The sequence below is a fragment of the Mytilus galloprovincialis genome, chromosome 4 (genome assembly GCF_965363235.1).
Source record: "Mytilus galloprovincialis chromosome 4, xbMytGall1.hap1.1, whole genome shotgun sequence".
In the NCBI taxonomy this organism is placed as follows: Eukaryota; Metazoa; Mollusca; class Bivalvia; order Mytilida; family Mytilidae; genus Mytilus; species Mytilus galloprovincialis.
Window position 1 is genome coordinate 83,153,796 of NC_134841.1, and position 23,794 is coordinate 83,177,589.

At 31.3% G+C, this 23,794-nt stretch overlaps 1 protein-coding gene across 2 annotated transcripts; it reads right to left on the bottom strand.

Annotated features, from left to right (window-relative positions):
* Positions 1-1,913: 1,913 nt before the first annotated feature.
* On the bottom strand, positions 1,914-23,787 carry LOC143073175 (exonuclease 3'-5' domain-containing protein 2-like). Of its 2 annotated transcripts, XM_076248517.1 has the most exons (12): positions 23,640-23,787; positions 22,310-22,443; positions 21,817-21,974; positions 20,899-21,024; positions 19,854-19,965; positions 18,939-19,181; positions 18,353-18,500; positions 13,228-13,393; positions 12,534-12,731; positions 11,236-11,367; positions 9,881-10,093; positions 2,014-2,211 (listed from the first exon to the last, which is right to left on the bottom strand). In XM_076248517.1, the coding sequence occupies exons 1-11, from the start codon at positions 23,692-23,694 to the stop codon at positions 9,901-9,903; spliced, it is 1,665 nt and encodes a 554-aa protein (XP_076104632.1). In that variant the 5' UTR covers positions 23,695-23,787; the 3' UTR covers positions 2,014-2,211; positions 9,881-9,900. The 2 variants fall into 2 exon arrangements, with proteins under 2 accessions (XP_076104631.1, XP_076104632.1); XM_076248516.1 differs by lacking the exon at positions 9,881-10,093 and having other exon boundaries at positions 1,914-2,211.
* Between the last annotated feature and the right edge of the window lie 7 nt (positions 23,788-23,794).

Consider the following 23,794-nt stretch of genomic DNA (forward strand, 5'->3'; position numbering starts at 1 on the left):
ATCGACTTTTTTATATTATTTTTGTGTGTGAAATCGGTGATTGCCTAATTGATATTCACATCTTGTCTCGTTTATGTTTTGATTATAATTAGATACTTGTGAAATGTGTGAGTTTTCTTTCATTTTCTTTTCAATGTCATATAAAATTTTAATATCTATGTTAATTAATACCTGTTTTTGTCCCATATAAACCAGTCTTAGCATATTTATATGATAATATCTTTTTTTGAATTAATGTATCCTTTCATCTAACATGCATGGTTTTACATACTTTATTCACATGTACATGAATGTGTTTTGTTTATGACTTGTGATAAATATTTTCATTAGTCTGAATTGGACCTTTAAAAAGAGCATATGTTGCAAAAATTTCAACACAGGAATAAATTTCTTTGTTTTATATTGAACAACACTTTATAATCATTCACAGCTGAGGGTCCCATTTAAACCAGTCTTAGTATATCTGTATGATATATATATATATATTTTTTTAACTTAATGTATCCTGCTATCTAACACGGTTTTCAGTGCAGCTAACCCCCTTCCACCCATAATTAATTGTAAGTAAGTAAAGTAAATTATTTTTTTTAGTGACATGTGTAAATATGTATAGATTTATAAACATGCAATATATGATAGATATTAATACACCCGGCCCAATGGACCTATAAGTCACCTCAAATGAAATTAAATAATTATAAAACAATTATATCACTTTCTTGGAAATAACAAATTATTCATGAAATTATCTTTTTGTTGACAAAAGTTAATTTTAAAGTTATATAGATATTAAGCTATTTGTAAATAGAGTTGCGTCTTTTGGAATATGCCTGTATGATGTATTTGGCTAGTTTTCGAGTAAAAAAAATTAAGCTTTTCATTATTTTCCATAGATAAAAAGGAAGTTGTAAATAAAAATTCACCAAACATTTGTATGCACCATATGTATTTTGCTTTCAATTATTTGCATACTGTGTGTTTCACTTTTGTCCTTGTAGATATTCCAAGATGGCAGAAGCCAGTGCAGATGTCATATGTGACAGACTTTGCCTGTTTCTTTTGTTCTAAAATTAAATTAATTTAGTTTAGCTTCACACTTAGATAAACTCAACAAAGATACCAGGATGAAAATTTTGTATTTGCGCCAGACTCATTAGTGACACTCAAATCGAAAAAGTTAATAAGGCTAAATAAAGTATGAAGTTGAAGAGCATTTATGACCCACAATTCCTACAAGTTTTGCTGAATACAGCCAAGATAATCTATTCCTGACGGATGATCCCATAATATATAATTTCTGTTTTTTGTCTAAATATTATGGTTAAAGGTTGAAATATCAAACCAATATCTATCAGTTGAGGAATGAATTTGTAAAAGAATTGTACCAGTCCCTTTTTGGTCCATGACAGTCTTAGAAATAACATGCATTGCAATAAAAATTGTTCTTAAGAAGTCATTATTTTCTGCTGTCCATTGTAACAATGATGTAATAATAAATTAATTTTTATAAATTCATGCTTTAATGTCATGCCTTCCTTTTTTACAATTGATTTTATGTTGATAGTCCTAAATATAAAGCTTTACTACAAGTATCACATAAACTTAACATGATAAAAAAAAATGAGGTCAAGGTCAGATAAATCAAACTGAAAAATACATATGCACCTTACAATCACCCCACACACCAAATATGGTTGACCTAGCTATTGCACATCTAAGAAACAAACTTAACCAGGAAAACTTAACATTGATTACAGAACCATGAAAATGATATCAAGGTCAGATGAACCCTGCCAGACGGACATGTTCACCTTACAAGTATTACAAACTATCAATGTCATATGAATTTAATAGGGCATAATAACTGTATAAATAAGCCACCTACAATAACCAATAACTACAATAAAAACAAATTCTTTCTTTAGAACCCTACATTTCATTACAATATAAAATGGTATCACAGCCTTTTGCTTATTTTCATCTCATCTGACTATTGTAGCAAGATGTTACTGGTTCGATAAAACAAAATCAGTAAATGTTTCTAATCTTTCATGTTTGTGGTCAATAGACCAGTTTGTTGGCAGATACTGTGGTTTCATTGTATTAACAAAATGCTGACGCCATCTTTTCTGAAACTCATGCAATCCTGCACTCTTCTTTATACTTCTCACAACCAGCTTGCCATGGGGAATATAATCTCTATTGTCAACCCTGAAACAAACAGAAATGTGACTCTTAGAAAATGCTTTTTCAAATGCTTATTTTCCACTCAATCATCATAGAATGAATTATATTGTGAGAAAAAACTTTCCAATTTTAAAATCCTAAATACTGTAAATTCAGAAATAATTGCTTGTATTCATTATTGCAATTTTTGAAAAATGTACGAAAATGTGAGATTTATTATTGCAATACATGTATCAGAAAAATCTCTATCTATAAATATCAAATCCGAATTTCTTATCCTTTGAGATACTCACACAGTCACACTGTTCCCATTCATAAAAACCTTGCAATAATTTCTGAATTTACAGTAAATGATAACTATCAAGAACAATTTTGCTCATTTTGAAAGGCTAAAAGAAAATCAAAAGGGAGCTTATGTCAATAGAAGTAAACGATTCACCAAAGTTTAACGAAAACTGCACAAAGTATTTTTGAGTTATTGTAAGAAAACGGAAAATCATCTTTATTTTTAATGAAACCAGATGCTCCTCAGGCCACAGCTTTATACAACCGCAGAGTTGAACCCTGAACAGTTGGGGCAAGTATGGAGACAACATTCAAGCTTGATACAGCTCTGAATTTGAATTGTGATTAAATAGTTGACACAACATAGGTTTCTGACACAGAATGAATATGGTCTACGAACTCAAACTTAAAAACTTAAAAATTCTAAATTGGACATTTACCTATTATGGTCCAATATCCAAAATCTAAATACATGGTTAGATTCAGCATATCAAAGAACCCCAAGAATTCAATTTTTTAAGAAATCAAATAAAGTTCAATTTTGGACCCTTTAGACCTCAATGTGGACCAATTTGATAACCAGGCCCAAATATCAAAAATCTAAATACATGGTTAGTTTCAGCATATATCAAAGAACCCCATATATTCAATTTTTGTTGAAATCAAACAAAGTTTAATTAGGGACTCTGATTTGGACCAACTTGAAAACTGGGCCTATAATTTAAAATCTAAATACATGTTTAGATTCAGCATATCAAAGAACCCCAAGAATTCACTTTTTGTTAAAATCAAACTAAGTTTAATTTTGGACCCTTAGGACCTTAATGTAGACCAATTTGAAAGAAAACGGAACCAAAAATTAAGAATCTACATACACAGTTAGATTAGGCATATCAAAGAACCCCAATTATTCAATTTTTGATGAAATCAAACAAAGTTTAATTTAACCCTTTGGGCCCCTTATTCCTAAACTGTTGGGAACAAAACTCCCAAAATCAAATCTAAGTTTCCTTTTATGGTCATAAACCTTGTGTTTAAATTTCATAGATTTCTATTTACTTATACTAAAGTTATGGTGCAAAAACCAAGAATAAAGCTTATTTGGGCCCTTTTTTGGCCCCTAATTCCTAAACAGTTGGAACCAAAACACCCAAAATCAATCCCAACCTTCCTTTTGTAGTCATAAACTTTGTGTCAAAATATCATTGATTTCTATTTACTTAAACTAAAGTTATAGTGCGAAAACCAAGAAAATGCTTATTTGGGCCCTTTTTGGCCCCTAATTCCTAAAATGTTGGGACCAAAACTCCCAAAATCAATCCCAACCTTCCTTTTGTGGTCATAAACCTTGTGTTAAAATTGCATAGATTTCTATTCACTTTTACTAAAGTTAGAGTGCGAAAACTAAAAGTATTCGGATGATGACGACAACGACGCCGACGACAACGCCGACAACGACGACGACGCAGACGACGACGCCAACATCATACCAATATACGACCAAAAAATTTTCAATTTTTGCGGTCGTATAAAAATTGAAATGTACAAAATCTGCTGTTTTATAATTCTTTATCCAAAACGCTTAGAGCCAAAATTTGATAAGCAAAAGCCTGAAAAGGTTCAGTGGCACTGCATAAAAAACTTGAATTGTTTCATTGACATGTCCTCCAAACAAAAATTCAAGTCTTCAACAAAACAAATCAACAAGAAAATGTATTTCCAATCTGTAACCATGTAAATAGAAATAATTTTTCATCTGTTCAAGATTTTTTTTTTCAATGAATAATTTAAATTTGATTACAAACTGGCCACAGGGTTATACAACCAAAGAAACAAAAAGAAGACTGCACAATTCTGACCCATTTTTTTTTTAAAGGAAACAGTTGCATGTGCAATTTTTAGGAAACAGGGGCAAAAATAGAACTCCATCCCTAACTCCTTGGTCATAAAACCTTAAAGGCAGTGATTTTATAATTATGAATGTCTATTGTACTGAAACTATAACCTCACTTTCATGCGCGTAGCTACGTTTACGTCAAAACGCCCGGGTGTACACTTGAATTTTGAAAATAAAACAAATAATCGACATAATCTACATAGAATAAGAAAAACTGGTCAAAAGCACATCAGACTTGTGCTTCTTTTTTTAATGGATTGTAATTTTGAATAAAAAGGGACTAAATTTACTCAAAGAGATCATTTAATATATTTGTTCGAATCTTTTGTAAAAGTCTGAATCCACTATGAATTCTACGTACTTTTCTTATATTTAAAGCCATTCACTATCTGCTCAGATTCGATATGCTGTTTGTATTTTTGTCAAGCCTGTGATTTATGTCCCAAAAGCGAGACAAAGCGGCGTCAATATTTAGGTTCCGAATATGGATAAAGTCTTTTGAATGACTCTCCGTGAAATTTTACGACAGTTGTACAGAAACTGTTTATGATCAAAAGAGTATTCAGAGCAATATAATAATGCAATTATGTCTTTAATGTTCCCTCATTTAAAGGACAAAGTGTATTTCTTTCTGCAATTAATAAGTGGTCGCAGTTTGGGCTTACATTTTGTTATTTCTCAATTACATTAACTACTTGTCGAACCTTCATCGAATTTTATGAAAATGCCGAAGAAGCTTTTTCTATGACTAATGTCTAAAGCTAAAATTTTGAAAGTATTTGTTTTCGTTCATTTTTCGGTTCTTTTCTGATAGACAGATAGCCGGGCTCTTCTTTATGCAAATTAATTGTTTTACATGCTCAATTTATAAACCTTCATATAGATTGTCGTGAAATATTCCAGATCAAGAAAAAAATATCAAAAGAAAATTTTAGATTTTGTTTTAAATCCCTTTAAAGGAATGATAAATTGATTCACTTTTTGTGGGAGGAAATCCTAGGTGTTCCAGAATTTTTTATATTGCACCTCTTAGAAATATTTTGTTTTCGTGTTCATTTAAAGGTGCTTTTGTTGATTGTATGCTCACTCACGGCACCCTTTAAACTAATTTAAAAGTAATATTGGTTTGGACGTTTTATCTAAAACCAAGGACCATTAGGCAAGCTTCTAATTTAACACGATGAATTAGTAAACATATTACAAAATTTAACCCAAAAAAATAAACCATTTAGATTCAAAAGTATGTTGCTATCAATGATTTTTTACTGACAGGAATCATCATGGTATCTCATTCTCGATAGCTTTCGGGGGCTTCGTCTCTTTCGAACCCACTTCCAACAGGTGCTTTGACATTGAGCGGTTGGCACCCCTCATATCCCTCGCAAAGGTTCGGGCGTACACGTAAAAATGATCCAGCTACGCCACTGACTTTGAACTTATGGAAATGACAAATTTTAATCTATTATACTAAGTGGCTATTGTAATGAAAACACAGTCAGATCTATAAAATTTTTAATGAATTCATATATCAAACTGGTTACTGTTGCAAAAATGTTTAAACATTACTAGCTAAAATATTAGCCAAATTATGTTAGATATATGGTAAATGTGGTACCAAACAACACCTTGGCTAAAATTAATTTGGCACAAATTGATAATTTAACCAGGTGCTCCACAGGGTGCAGCTTTATACGACCGCAGAGGTCGAACCCTGAACAGTTGGGGCAAGTATGGACAAAACATTCAAGCGTGATACAGCTCTGAATTTGGATTGTGATCAAATTTTTGACATTACATGGTTTTTTTTTACACAAAACAAATGTCAAGATTTTACAAATCAATTAAAGATTTCTTCTTCAAACTTTTTAAATCTAAAATTAAATAGTTGATCATGACACAGTTTAGGTTTCTGACACAGAACGAATGTGGTCTAATGAACCTAAAAGTTTTTTTTTGCCTTTGAGCAATTCACTATGCTGTTGAATATTAATCCTCTAAAAAAATGTTTGAAGAAATTTTCTTTTTATTTATGAAATCTGAAATGAGAAAAATTTAAACCCCCCCCCCCCCCTTTTTTTCACATCCCTGCTTCGCTTTTTCCAAAACTGATATCAATTCAAATTTCTAATGGAGTTTGCAACAATAACTACTCTTTTAAATACATCATAAAATATTAAAATGTAAAATAAAGTGCTTGTTATCACTGAATGGTAAAGATTGGTTGGTAGTCAAAGTGAATATACATTGTTTATTGTATAAAACAATAAAAATAAAAAAAACTTCATCAGCAACATTTTATATTGGCAAATTTCCAATGAAGTTATTTACATAAAGTTATTGGCAAATAAAAATAGAAAATGACATCATAGTCATGTCTGGCAAATGTCCAACATACATTATCTAAAAACATTTTAGATAAGATAAGGAAAAAAAGCTTCATCAGCAACATTTTATATTGGCAAATTTCCAATGAAGTTATTTACATAAAGTTATTGGCAAATAAAAATAGAAAATGACATCATAGTCATGTCTGGCAAATTTCCAACATATATTATCAACTACTATTCTATACAAAGAAAGATAACTCCAATTGAAAATTAATTGCTATTGCACAATATTGTGCAATTAGATATTTCTTGTTATTGTGCAATACTGTGCAATTGAAAATTTCTTGCTATTGCACAATACTTGATATGGAATCCTGATTTGGACCAACTTGAAAACTGGGCCCATAATCAAAAATCAAAGTACATATTTACATAAAGCATATCAAATAAGCCCAAGAATTTAATTTTTGTTAAAATCAAACTTAGTTTAATTTTGGACCCTTTGGACCTTAATGTAGACCAATTTGAAAACTGGACCAAAAATTAAGAATCTACATACACAGTTAGATTTGGCATATCAAAGAACCCATTTATTCAATTTTTGATGAAATCAAACAAATTTTAATTTTGGACCCCCATTTGGACCAACTTGAAAACTAGGCCAATAATTAAAAATCTAAGTACATTTTTGAATTCAGCATATCAAAGAACCCCAAGGATTCAATTTTTGTTAAAATCAAACTAAGTTTAATTTTGGACCCTTTGGACCTTAATGTAGACCAATTTGAAAACAGGACCAACAAGAATGTGTCCACAGTACACGGATGCCCCACTCACACTATCATTTTCTATGTTTAAAGGACTGTGAAATTGGAATAAATTCTCTAATTTGGCATTAAAATTAGAATGATCTTATCAAAGGAAACATGTATACTAAGTTTCAAGTTGATTGGACTTCTACTTTATCAAAAACTACCTTGACCAAAAACTTTAACCTGAAATTTGCACTATCATTTTCTATGTTCAGTGAACCGTAAAATTGGGGTCAAAACTCTAATTTGGCATTTAAATTAGAAAGATCATATCATAGGGCACATGTATACTAAGTTTCAAGTTGATTGGACTTCAACTTCATCAAAAACTACCTTGACCAAAAACTTTAACCTGAAGCCAAAAACTTTAACCTGAAATTTGCACTATCATTTTCTATGTTCAGTGAACCGTAAAATTGGGGTCAAAACTCTAATTTGGCATTTAAATTAGAAAGATCATATCATAGGGCACATGTATACTAAGTTTCAAGTTGATTGGACTTCAACTTCATCAAAAACTACCTTGACCAAAAACTTTAACCTGAAGCGGGACAGACGGACGAACGGACGAACGGACGAACGAACAGACGGACGAACGGACGCACAGACCAGAAAACATAATGCCCCTAAATGGGGCATAAAAATTAAGAATCTACATACATAGTTAGATTCAGCATATCAAAGAACCCCAATTATTCAATTTTTGATGAAATCACACAAAGTTCAATTTTGGACCCTTTGGGCCCCTTATTCCTAAACTGTTGGGACCAAAACTCCTAAAATCAATCCCAACCTTCCTTTTGTGGTCATAAACCTTGTGTTAAAATTTCATTGATTTCTATTCACTTTTACTAAAGTTAGAGTGCGAAAACTAAAAGTATTCGGACGACGACGACGACGCAGACGACGACGCCAACCTGATAGCAATATACGACCAAAAAATTAAAATTTTTGCGGTCGTATGAAAATAAATGGGCATACAGTTAGATGTGGACTGGAGACAGTGGCAGGATTGGATACTTTATAAAATCTTGAATGTTTAAATGATAATCTATAAAACTATACATCTATAGTATTCTGAAATGCTTTCAATATATGTTTTCAAAGTAGTTTTTTTTAGACCACAGGCTGAGAACTAAAAATCTTCTTTTCTAATTCTTAAATAAAATGCTGCTGGCCACAGCTAAATACAGCAGAGGATTTGGTTGAGTTACTTAACTTTAATTGTTAGAGAACAGAAACAACAAAATCAGCAATTTTTCCATTTGTAAAGTGGCAGGCATAACTCTAGAATATTTAAAGTGACACCACCAAAATTCAAACTTTATCAGTATTTTGTGGTAAAAAGCATTGTATATAACATTCATATAGCAACTAAACTTAGAGAACGGAAAACTTGATCTGTGTTTTGTGGTATATGTAATAAGCATTGTGTATAAATTTTATAACATTTGGTTAAGGCTAACTAAAGTTAGAGAATGGAAAAGAACTTTCAGACGTACACATGTACATACTGATGGACAGAGGGACAAGGGTAAAACTGCAGTGGGGGCATAAAAATGGGGATCATGCACTTGTTTTGCAGCTAAAAATAGAACTGATCAATAATGCATAGTATATTTTTCTTATGATGGGGATGTAAAGCTGCAACATGTTACCAGAGGAAAGTTAAATATTGTATATGACACAGCTGCAACAAGGTTAAACAAACAAAATAAACAAGTCTGTGATCCTGACAGCTTTAATAAGGTTAATATGGGAAAGTTAGACAATTTATGTGCTAAAAGTAACTGTGCTCACAGTTAACATGGTAAAAATCTGGAAACAGAAATTTGATTTTATTCAAAATGTAAAAGTGTAATTTTCAGGCTTTTATAAAATTTGGATTTTTTTTTTAAATTAATGTGAAATCTGTATGTTTATTCCTGACAGACAGAATCCATGTTTCCAAAATCAATACAGACCTCTTATCTTAACCACCATTATTTTTCACCAAGTGGCAAACCAGTGCAAATTTTTGCCCCTTTTGGTAAAAAATCTTGCAACCAAAAATGAAATTAAGGTCATGTCCCAGAAAAATAACATAGTTTTCTTGAATGAACTGTTCTACATTGTCATTTTGGGGCCTTTTATAGCTGACTAGCGGTGTTGGCTTTCCTCATTGTTGAAGGCCATATGGTGACTTATAGTTGTTAATTTCTGTGTCATTTTGGTATCTTGTGGAGAGTTGTCTAAATGCCAATCATACCACATATTCTTTTTATACCATGACTACAGGAAAAATAATGTTGCCAGGGCCTGCATTTCACCATTGGCCAGCTTAACCTAATTGCCAGGAGTTGAAGCATTCCAGTACAAGGTCTATTACTTACACAATGTGTGACATTCCAGCTCATTCAATGATCTCTATTTGTTTATGTTGCTCATGTCTGTGATGTATGGACCAATATTTTGGAAGGAACTGGGGTTTCATTGTGCTTATGAAATTTTTCCTCCATCTTTTTTCAAAAGTATGTAATCCTCCATTTTTATCCATATATCTAACCACCAGTTTACCATGTGGTTCATAGTTCTTGTTGTCAACCCTAGAAAGTGTAATTGAATAAAAAGGGATTGGAACTGGCCAGAAGTACATTACAATTATTTCAAAATTAAACAGATGGGGGATGGGAGGCACTTTTATAAGACCCTAAACAGCCTAAGCATAAACATTTTTATTTCAATAATAATTTTTTTTCATGATTATCATAGTCTTTAACCTGCACCCCTGCCTGGCAGTTCTAAAATTTCGGAGTAAAAACCACTGACTATACAATCCAAAATTCAGGTATCTTGTTAATTTGTTTCATAAAACGATAGACACTATTTTACTAGTTTGTTACCGATCATGTCTACAAATCAGTGTCAAGATGAGGCATGGGAGTTATAAAATTTTAAAGCACAGAAACATATACAGAAACACTCCTGGAAACTTCTATACTTGACATACTGACAGTATTGGATTTCAGATTTCAGGCAAAGGAAACCAATTTTGATACATACAGACAGACAGAGGTACAAACAGACAAGGGTACAACTAAATGCCACCTCCTTTTCTATGGGGACATACAAACCCATAATTTTTTGGTTCATTCATTTTGGTTGCTTATAACATTTTTTGGTTGCTGTGTAACATAGGCTCACACTTTTGTCAAAATTGTCAACACTTTAATGCAAAAAGCTAAAATAAATCATAATTTTCCCAAATATATACATTTATATTGAATAAGTTTGTTACAACTTGTACTGTCTGATAGAAGGTGTTGCTATAAGGCCTACTTTGTTGCTATGGTGGTTATACATTGTTTGGGGAAAAACATGGACCATTTATGAAAGAATGACCACTGCTTGTACAATATGAAGTAACAATAGGTACATGTATGTGCTGTTCTGGTAATAGAAAATATTTGAACTTTATTTCTGGCCTTATTTGGAAATTTTGTATATAATGGTCCCTGGAGATCATCAATGCACCAATATTTCAAGAATGAAATAGCATTTTTATCAAAACAGCTGTATTTCAAGAATATTTGATAGTTGAAAAAGTTGCAGTACAATGTAGAAATACTAGATTTATACAAGAAAGACTGTTGAAAAAGTTGCAGTACAATGTAGAAATACTTGATTTTATATAAACAACAGAGACTGGAATAGTGAAAAACTGGCACCTAATTACATCAGAACATACCTGTATTCAATTTCTGCTGCCTGTGTCAGTATTTCGGGTGAGAAATCTGTTATTCCATAAAAATCTTCTAATGTCTTCTTTAATTCTGTCTTTCTTAATTCAGGAATTTTAGCCTTTGGATTCAACAATGCTCTGTAAAAAAAAGCTATTCTTATGAGCTAGTAATCAAACTACACAATAAAAATCCACAAAATACATATAAGGGTGAACTAAAAGTCTTCTACCAATAACATATTTCAAGAACTAAATTGCATGTTTTCGAAATAATTCTCACAACATTCAAAGTCATACAATCTTCAAAATTTGACCAAAATATATTGACAACTTTGCTCAGGATTCAATAGACAACAAATGGCTACAGGATTAAATCTTGAATTGGAATTATCCCAGTTTATTGCAGTTGAGTGTAAAAGTATGTCTGGCACTTGGTCTAAAGAACTAAAATTCAACCATACCTACAGGTCTAGTTAACTTCACATACTTTTGTGCATATCTTGCTTATGAATATTTTTCAGAAACTGGTGTGTTATTTAATGAAAATTTTGTTTTTGCTAATGGAAGACTTTTATCAATTAGACATTTTTCTTTTGTAAAACCCCCCCCCCCCCAAAACACCAACACTTGACAAAGAACAAGGTTCACTAATGGCACAAAATGGCCTAAAATATTAATTTTATCATAAACACCAAAAAGGTCATAATTTGGTTTGTAAATGGGTCTTTTTCTAAAGCCTGATTGCTAAATAAATCAGTTCTTTTCATATAAGTACATAATATTCACCAAAATAAGTCCGTTATGGACATTTTGTCAAAATATGACGATTTTTGTGTAATTTTCAGACCTAAAAGCGTAGGGAAAACCTTGGCCGCCACCTACAATCCAAAATGTTTTGTAACCGAAAGACTTCAATTTTGGTATAGAACTCATCAATAAAAAAACTTTTTGGATTGTGGATGGCGACCAAGGTTAATTTTGCCAAAAACAATTACAATTATGGAAATTTACCAAAATTGACCTTTCAATTCAAATAATGTTTATTTAAGGGTTCATAGCTTCATAAATTTTAAAGAAAGGTGCCATAAAAATATATTTTTGTCTCAATAGAATTATAACAAGTATTTCTATGTGAAATTTGAAATTTTTTGGCCCGATTTAAAAAACATCAAAAATTTAGGGCCAATTTTAACCCTTCGTGAAAAATCTCATTTCATGTGTTTGATGACCTTTTCTGAATTAACCTTCATCTGGAATGCCAAATATTTGACAAAAAGTGCAATTTTCGGTCAATATATATTTACCTTGCAGCTGATCTAACTTTTTGTAAGTCTTGGTCACTTAATTGTTTAGTTCCAGATCCCATATCTATAGGTGCATTACACTCATCTGCTAACTGGTACCTGAGAGTTGTATCATACTGTGTGCTCCTAACATGACATGACATACAAAGTAACAGTATATCATGGGAGGCATGGTCCTTCAGTGATGGAGGAAAATATCTGAAATAAAAGCTTGTCATGTTATTTGCAAAAAAACAATAGTGCACAAACTGAAATCAAATGTATTGACTGCTTCACTTATGAATGGATTTATGTTGAAAGTCTGTAAAATGAAAGTTTTACCTAAAGTATCACATCAACTTAAAATTATCAAGAGTTCATGAGAATGAGGTCATGGTCATATGAACCATGCCAGATAGACATGTACACATAACAATCATTCCATACACCATTACAGTGGTCCTTTAGATTACACTACCTGAGAAACAGATCAAAACCTTGTCCTTAATTCTGTCTGTCTGTCCCTAAAATAAAATAATATACTACCAGCAGTCTTTTTTCCTCACATGAATGAGTGTTCAAAAATCAATTTTGATAGTGCCTTTTTGGTATCTTTATTTTGCTTCATGTTGACTATTGGAGAAATATTTAAGAAGTAAACAATGTTTGTATGTGTAATAGACACATAATCCTTGAGTACAGTGTAATATTTTACCTTCTATATTCTTTAGGAACTACTTGTTTTCGTACAAATGAATCTTTAGAACCACAAACTACACAAATGTTTTCCTTCTCTTGTAAATAATAATCATCTTTAGAAGCAGGACGACCAGCTGGTTCAAATTTTAATTGTACTGTGAATGGGTCATCATTTACTTTGTCTGAAAAATACAAATTTTATTTTTGTAAAGAGTGGATGAAATTGATAAGCTTACCAGTTAAGTGACTTTAAATGAAATACTGTGATTTCCCATTCAAATAAAACTAATATTTAACATTTGAACCAGATGCTTCACAGGGCGCAGCTTTATACGAGAGGTCGAACCCTGAACAGTTGGGGCAAGTATGGACACAACATTCAAGCTTGATACAGCTCTGAATTTGGATTGTGATTAAATAGTTGACACAGAATAGGTTTCTGACACAGAATGAATGTGGTCTAATGAACTTAAATTTTGTTTTTGTTTTTTAGCAATACACTAACTATGCTGTTGAGTATTAATCCTCTCAAAAAAAATATTTGAAGAAATTTTCATTCTAATTTCTGCAATCTGAAATGAGAAAAATTGTCCCCCTGGGTCTGGAAACGGTCATATTTGTTAGTCATGTCGTAAACTGAAAGTGTTTGTCCTTAACGTGGAATTGGGATTTAGGACAAATTTTATTTTTCAACAGAAATAATTTTGGTCATTTCGTTGAGATCGAGTTTCTAAATCGCCATTTTGAACTTGTTTTTGTTTTGTTATCCCTTTCCTGTAATAAAACTGACACTCCAGTAAAGTGTTATAATCCTGAGGGCCCTCCTAATAATTATATTAATGCCTCGGGGAAGTATCTGAGTTTTGGCAAATGATCGATAATCTCTTTACCTGTGATTTTAATTCACACCTGGCTATAGATCACAAGCTCAGAACTAATATTATTTAGAAATTAAAATTCCATAACAACTGTCTTCATTATTAAATTACTTTTAAGCTAAGACAATTATCAATTCTGATTTAAAATTAAATTAAAACTTGATTTAATTTACATAGAAAAAAGTATTATGTCACTACTAACACACATGCTTTGTTTACTATGAAATATGCATGTCGAAATCCTCTTCTGCAGATTAGACACTAAATCGTAAATTCAAAATGATTTCATGCTATTTAAAAGCAAGTGCAAGTATTATCATTCATATTCAAACACTATCAAAGGTAAAAAATTAAAAAGCCAATGATTTCCTGTGATTTTGATAAACAAGACTAAACCCGGAAATAAGTCCGGTATCGCTCGTTTTAGAATTTCCCAAAACATCCGGTTTCAATTTTGTCTTCTAAATCGAAAGAAATGTAAGATTGGTCTCAGAAATTTATCGTTTAACTGTTGCATTCCCTTATTGCTCTTGAACAATTTTATGGAAATGGAAGGAAAATTCATTAAGTAAATGTGATGCAAGCAACAGCAAGTTTGTTGAGGCTAAGAGTCTGAGCATACTCAGTAATGTGATTTTGACAATTTTTTTTTGAAAAAGGGCACCAACTTTTCAGTTATCTCAAAATGACCGAAATAAGGTGATTTTTTTTTCGGATCCTTGGTCCCCCACCCAAATTTTTTTTCACCTTTCCCTTATTCCAAAAATAATCTCAATTCAAATTTCTAATGGAATTTGCAACAATAACTACTCATTAAAATACATCATAAAATATTAAAATATAAAATGACATACAGTCATGGTTAAAATTTATATTAATTAATAGTAACTTCTAAAAAAAGAAATTTACAGATAATCATCTCAAGACAATCATCACTTCTTAATACATAATTTTCAAGCAGTGTAAGCGAGGTAATCAAACATATAAATATATAACAGTATTCTTCAAATGGAATTGGATTTCCTCCCTTACACTGCTTTTAAATTGTCTAAATTGTCCTTTAACCAGAGAAACCCTTGTTTTCCCCCTTTTTTGCCCCTTATTGCTAAATGATTTGAGCCATAACCCCCATAACCATCATTTTGTAGTATGGAAACTTGTGGTATAATTTCAGAGAGATTTATACACTTAAACTCAAGTTATTGACTGGAAACTACAAAAATGCTTATTTGGGTCCCTTTTTTGGCCTGTAATTCCTAAACCTTTAGGACCATAACCCCCAAAATCAATCTCAACCTTCCTTTTGTGGTTATAAACATTGTGTTAAAATTTTATTGCTTTCTATTTACTTATACTTAAGTTATTATCCGAAAACCATCTGCCTTCGGACAACGCCGATGACGAAGACGTTGTGATACCAATATATGACAATTTTTTAAAATTTTCATGGTCATTAAACAAGAGGCTCTCAAGAGCCTGAATCGCTCACCTGGTAAACAATACCTTCGGCCATGTTTTTTGACGAAATAGAAAATAAAACACAAACTTTATTTTATACACCCTACTGATCATTCAAATGAAGTTTGGTTGAATTTGATTGAGTGGTTTTAGAGGAGAAGATTTTTTAAAGTTAACAAATATGATGAACAAATTGTGATAAATTGTCATTAAAGGACAATAACCCCTTAAGGGGTCAATTGACAGTTTTGGTCATATTAACTTATTTGTAGATCTTACTTTGCTGATCATTTTTGCTATTTACAGTTTATCTTTATCTATAATAATATTCAAGATAATGACCAAAAACTGCAAAATTTCCTTAAAATTACCAATTAAGTGGCAGCAACCCAACAATGGGTTGTTTGATTCATCTGAAAATTTCAGGGCTGATAGATCTTGACATAATGAACATTTTTACCCCCATGTCAGATTTGCTTTAAATGCTTTAGTTTTTGAGATATAAGCCAAAAACTGCATTTGACCCCTATGTTCTATTTTAAGTGACGGCGGCCATTTTGGTTGGTTGGCCAGGTCACCGGACACAATTTTCAAACTAGATACCCCAATCATGGTTGTGGCCAAGTTTAGTTCAATTTGGCCCAGTAGTTTCAGAGGAGAAGATTTTTGTAAAAGATAACTAAGATTTATGAACTAGAGGCTCTAAAGAGCCTGTGTCGCTCACCTTGGTGTATGTGAATATTAAACAAAGGACACATGACAAAATTGTGTTTTGGTGATGGTGATGTGTTTGTAGATCTTACTTTACTAAACATTCTTGCTGCTTACAATTATCTCAATCTTTAATGAACTTGGCCCAGTAGTTTCAGTGAAAATGCTAGTGAAAATTTACAAATTTTATGAAAATTGTTAAAAATTGACTATAAAGAGCAATAACTCCTTAGGGGGTCAATTGACCATTTTGGTCACGTTAACTTATTTTTAGGTCTTACTTTGCTGTACATTATTACTGTTTACAGTTTATCTCTAACTATAATCATATTCAAAATAATAACAAAAAAACGGCAAAATTTCCTTAAAATTACCAATTCAGGGGCAGCAACCTAACAATCAATTATCCGATTCATCTTAAAATTTTAGGGCAGACAGATCTTCACCTAATAAACAATTTCATCTCCTGTCAAATTTCCTCTAAATGCTTTGGTTTTTGAGTTATAAGCCATAAACTGCATTTTACCGCTATGTTCTATTTTTAGCCATGGCAGCCATCTTGGTTGGTTGTCCGAGTCACGCCACACATTTTTAACTAGATACCCCAATGATGATTGTGGCCAAGTTTGGTTTAATTTGGCCCAGTAGTTTCAGAGGAGAAGATTTGTCTAAAATATTACTAAGATTTACGAACTAGAGGCTCTAAAGAGCCTGTGTCGCTCACCTTTATCTATGTGAATATTAAAGGAAGCAGATGAATTCATGACAAAATTGTGTTTTGGTGATGGTGATGTGTTTGTACATCTTACTTTACTGAACATTCTTGCTGCTTAAAATTATCTCTATCTATCATGAACTTGGCCCATTAGTTTCAGTGGAAAATGTTAGTAAAAATTTACAAATTTTATGAAAATTGTTAAAAATTGACTATAAAGAACAATAACTCCTAAGGGGGTCAATTGACCATTTCGGTCATGTTGACTTATTTGTAAATCTTACTTTGCTGAATATTATTGTTGTTTACAGTTTATCTCTATCAATAATAATATTCAAGATAATAACCAAAAACAGCAAAATTTCCTTAAAACTAACAATTCAGGGTCAGCAACCCAACAACGGGTTGTCCGATTCATCTAAAAATTTCAGAGCAGATAAATGTTGACCTGATAAACAATTTTACCCCATGTCAGATTTGCTCTAAATGCTTTGGGTTTTGAGTTATAAGCCAAAAACTGCATTTTACCCCCATGTTCTATTTTTAGCCATGGCGGCCATCTTGGTTGGATGGCCGAGTCACCAGACACATTTTTTAAACTACTTACCCAAAAGATGATTGTGGCCAAGTTTGGATTAATTTGGCCAAGTAGTTTCAGAGGAGAAGATTTTTGTAAAAGATTACTAAGATTTACGAAAAATGGTTAAAAATTGACTATAAAGGGCAATAACTCCTAAAGGGGTCAACTGACCATTTCAGTCATGTTGACTTATTTGTAAATCTTACTTTGCTGAACATTATTGCTTCTTACTGTTTATCTCTATCTATAATAATATTCAAGATAATAACAAAAAACAGCAAAATTTCCTTAAAATTACTAATTCAGGGGCAGCAACCCAACAACGGGTTATCCGATTCATCTGAAAATTTCAGGGCAGACAGATCTTCACCTGTTTAACAATTCTACCCCATGTCAGATATGCTCTAAATGCTTTAGTTTTTGAGTTATAAGCCAAAAACTGCATTTTACCCCTATGTTCTATTTTTAGCCATGGCCGCCATCTTGGATGGTTGGCCAGGTCACCGGACACATTTTTTAAACTAGATACCCCAATAACGATTGTGGCCAAGTTTGGTTTAATTTGGCCCAGTAGTTTCAGAGGAGAAGATTTTTGTAAAAGTTAACGACGACGACGGACAACGACGGACGCCAAGTGATGGGAAAAGCTCACTTGGCCCTTTGGTCCAGGTGAGCTAAAAAGTGCCCTAATTTAACTTACAGTGATATTTATAATGATTGAACAATAATATTGTATTTCATGACAATCTAATAGAAATTTTAATTGATCAGATTAGATCTAGCTATAATTTCAAGGTACCTGCTAAACCCTTTTCTATATACCACTCTGCTTTTTTAATATCACAGGTACACAGACTTTCTCCATCAGGTGCTAACAGGTAACAGTTGTAGTATAATGGTCTTTGTCTTAATACATAAGCTCTTGTTTCTTTATCTTTGACAGATATCTAGAAGTAAATATTAATTTTTGGCTATGTAATACTGTTGTCTTCAATAGGTTTTATATAAAAATATATAGATATGAGAAATGTGATTTCAAATTAGATCATTATCTATCAGACCAAATTTAAAGGATCTGGTTGTTAGCAACAATTGACTATTACTTGTAGTTTTTTGTATTTCAATTTTAACACATAACTATATGTGGAGCTGCTTTAATCTTCATGTTTTTTTTTTTATATGTTTATCTTTTTTATGTTATTCAAATACATCAGAATAATAGTATGAGTAACTGTTATTTGACAACAATAAGAAAGTACAAGAAAGAAGTTAAAATTATGATAAATATTATCATGATTATGGCTTCTAAAATTCTAACTTTTTATTATAACACTGTCACATGATGGTAAATTATATAAATAAGAAGTTCAAAATTAATTGCAAACCTCTTCATCATTTGTTAGTTGTGGTCCTTTATAAGCAGGATTTTTAGAATTCCATGGTCCCCCAACATTAACATCTACTGTCCCTTGTACCAATGATCTTGTAAATGTCCAAAATTCTGTTTCATCAACAACTGTAAAAATATCTTCTATATTGATATCTGGTTTCTTGCCCCACATTTTGGCCAATATTAAGTTCATAAATATATCTACACCTACTAATGCATCATTGGCTGCATATTCTATCTAAAATTAAAAATAAAGTACAGTTTACATTATATGAACAATGAAATATCTAACTTTGATGAGCTACATATAATTGCTTACATCCACTTCGTTTGAACTTTGGTGGGTAGTTGTCTCATTGGTAATCCTACCATATCGCCTTATTTTTTATATATATATGTTAGTATGTCAGAAATGCACCATCCACAGTCAGTTCCTACATGGAAAAGGTAGAATATCTATTAAATAAAGAGAGGAACAAAGACCACCCTGTAAACCAGGTGGTTGATTGTTTATAGTATTTTCTGAAGACTTTTGATGCTTTACACATTGACAATGATATTCAAAGTTCCAAAATATAAGATCGTTAAATAATTATCTATATGTCAATAAAGTTTTGTAAGAAAAATATTTCATTGTGTAAAGATGTATCAATAGCATTACTTTTTTTGTAATTAGAAACTTTTCAAAGCTTGTGAAAGAAGAGATAAATACGATACTAGACAGGTATCTTGAGTGAACCACAAAGTTAAACTATGTACCATTCATAGTTCTCACATCAATAAAATATTTTCCCAAATTTATCAAATGTAAAAGAAATCTTTCGTAAGGCATAACCATATATTCTATAAATCTAAGAATTGATGTGAAACTTGCATTTTCTAACTGTGTACTTTATAAATCATAGAATACCTGTTCTTGTGAAAAATCATCAGCTTCCCAGTCTCCACATCTTATACGGTTACTTTTATCTAACATGACTCCTAATATACTCTCAGCTTGGCCCTGTAGTCCTTTACTACGACTAAAAACAAGTCAGAGCTCAGACATAAACAAGTCATTATTTGTTTTTGACTTGCATAAGTAAAAAAATGTGCATTTATTTTCAGACTTACTAATAGATAAGTTGTATTCATCTCTTACAGTTACAGTAACAATACTTGCATGAAGAGTACTTTTCTAAACTATAAACTGTTATGTGTGTTATTATTTCATAATGTATGCAATAAAGGGTATTGTACAAGTTTCATGTTTGTTATTCCCATTTTGTGGTAAATCAATCATAAAGAATGTGCTTTGATACAAAACCAAGACACCATCCTGCAGTCTATTTGTATATTTGTAACTATTGACAGCCCTTTCCAAAGCCCATCTTGTCTAACTTTATCAATTGATGCAATATACCAGAGGCTCTATTTGGGTTGGGTTTTTTTATTTGTTGATTTATGAACCCACCAACCTGATTTGTTGCAATTGTTAAAATAGAAAAAAAAATGTTTTTGTGTTTTTTCTATCCCAGCTATAAAGTTAGAATCTTAAACCCTTTGCTCTACAACCACTGAATGAACTACAAAATAATAATAAACTAAAATTAACTAATAACAAGCTATTATTTGAACTTGGAATTATTTTTAATTATGGAATTTGCTTAAATTCTTGTAATTGAAATTTTAAATAAACTCCATGTTTATTTTGTACTATAATGTTCTGTGCTGCGCACAACACTTTCTATCACAAGGAAAATAGTATATTTTCAATAGAATGTACTGTGCCGCACACAACACTATCTTACCAAAATACATAGTATGGAAAGTTTTATGAATCGCTCAAAACATTATAACATCAAATAAACGTGGAATTTATTAAAAAAATTTAAACACAAGAAATTATGCAAATTCTATAATTAAAAATAATTCCAAGTTCAAATAATAGCCTGTTTAATGCCTTATTAACATACCAGGTGTATATTCCTCTGACTCTGTTTAGGACATGTCTTAAATCTACACATCCATTAACTACTAGTCCATAATCAAGATGAAGTTTTTTGCCATCTTCTTTCACTGCAACTCCTACTTTCAGTATGCTTAAGAAAGTAAACACAGATATTTAAGTCTTAACTTCAAATTCATCTTGAAACAGTCTCATTAACATGATAAGTCTAGTTTCAAATTTTAATGTATTAACTTATGGTATATTGTTTACAATGTACAATTTGAATGATATTTTAAAATTCTATCATAACAAAAAAAGTAACAAGAAATTATTGCTAATATTAGTACAATCATACGTCATTGTAAGAAAGTAAATTAACACATTTTTCAGATATCAAACAAAGATTGTAAACTATAATTCTGAATTCCCATCTAATCATTTCTGACAGCCATTTGAGTGAGCTGCATCAAAACTTGAAAATTCATCCTTATTTCGAATCCCCCATTTTCCAGGTTATATGTTTCAGTAATCTAGGCCATACAAAGTGACATTTACATTAAAAATTTAATAAATCAATGTATTTTTAATTGTTTCCGTCTTGGGACATAACATACATTGATGGATCAGATTTGTTCAGCAATTGTCTAGACACTAATTATATAAAACTACAGGATCTTTTTGGTAGTCTTTATTCAAGGTAGTTTTTGGTACAGCCTACATCTTTCGTTGAAGCATGGACGGGCTTTTCTCTTTGTATGCATGTGTTTTTGTCTAAGTATACATGTATAACTTCTTGCTATTATGTATGATCTTTTGTCTTTGTGTGTGTGTGCTTTTTTTTCTTTATATGTAACTTCTTGTTAATGTGTGTGATCTTTTGCAATATATATTTATTAAAATTTGCTCTACTTTCTGAGAATAACATCATTATTAAAACATTTACCTTTTATTTGCTAATATATCTTGTAATGATTTAGGAAAAGAATCCATTCGATCCAAACGAATCAATGCACATTGTCCAAGTTGTGTTGCCAATTGTAACAGGGCAACAGGACGCCTCTTACCACTGAAGGAAACCCATTCACAATCTAGTCCTAAAACCTGAAACATTAATTTAGAACATCAATATTCAGGACTCTCAATACCATTTTATGAAACAATATAATACAATATTTGCAATACTTTCTGAACACAGTGGACTAAATAATTTCTTGCATTTTAAAAAGAAATAGTTTGTGATTTAAAAGGCACTATGTACCCAGTAGCCGTGCAAATGTAATAAGAAAATATAAGAAAAGAAAAAGCTTTATTAAAATTTATATAATATAATAAGAGAAAAAGTCAATAAGATTGTTTTAATGCTTTACATTTTCCTATAATACAATGTAATACATGTAATATCCTTAAATCAATTTTGTGCCACATAAAAAACTAACCTTTTCAATCCTGACAGTATTAATAAAACTTTCGTAATCTTCAACAGTGTCTATAAGGAATATTTCCTTTTTCCTTTTATATGGTTTATATTTCTTTGTGTCTTTAAATCTTAGGTATAAATATGCTGCCAAGCCTGAAAAATTGAATTTCAAATGTTAAATTTTCTGAATATGCATAAAATATTTGTAATTACATGTAGCTATAGACATTAAGCAAACAGTAATCAATCAACAGTCTAAGTATCTTTTTTCTAAACAAGACTGATCATTTTGTACAAATGTTTTCTTTTGCATTTAAAATAATATCTAAATGATCAGTTTTGTAGCAGAAACAATTTCAGAAATATCAGAAAGATTCATTCAGTTTGAATAAAGTTAAATATTACTGATAGAGACTGTTGGTTTCATAAATTTTACACCATCCATTTCTAGTATTTGCATTGTAAAAGCAATTGAGAATTTTTTAACAAAAACACAGAAAATATAAAATGTCATTGTCCTTACTAAATCATACAAAGCCTGATTTGTATGCAGATGACACAACTCTTAAATACTCTTCAAATTCCGTTGATGATATATGTGATAAACATGATAAACTTAATGATGAAATAGCAACTTTTAAAATTTGGTGTGAAAATAATGATACATGTATGATTCTAAATATCAAAAAATCCAAATCGATGTTACATTTAGTTGGATCACATTGGAAGCTTCAAAATGTTGGCATAATTTCTATTAAATATAGAGACAGGGAACATTCCAAAGGAAAAATCATACACGTCAAATGTCGAATAACTTGAAACTTGGAACTGTCTGTGTAAAAACAAACAACTCTGAACTCAGTTGAAACTTACAAAAACTTTACCAATTTACCTGTAAGATACCTGTAAGATCGTTGTGGGGCTCATATGGAAGGATCCTATCCTTTTTAGCCCACCCTATTTTGGTACACTTTCAAAACTGATACAATCATCAATCCTGCATGATTTGGTGCAATATTTCACACAATTAAAAAGTTATATAGAAAACTATTTGTGTCCTCATCAATTTCTTAACTGATACATGACTGACTCCCAATGACGGTCTATACTAATTTTAAAGGCTTCCACAGTTTTTGATGAAATAACTTCAACTGGTAGGTTATTCCAATCATTAATAATTCGTTGTGAGAAATGCCTTAATCGAAAAGAAGTGTTACATCTAGGTTTTGCTAATTTCCAATTATGCCCACGGGTATTTGTACTGATGACAGTAAAAAATCTTTCATAAGATATATCTTCGAATCCTTTCCGACCCCCATATTAATCTTAAGCCGTGTCAGCACGCTTACCTCCAACCAAAATAGTACCAACAACTTTACTTATCACTAAACTGGTTTTGAACATTGTTGGGTTATTCTAAGATCTTTAACTAATAAATTTTCTAAGCAACAATATTGCACAATTTTTGTTTCATGGGCGCATCCATTGCAATACCCCGGATGTT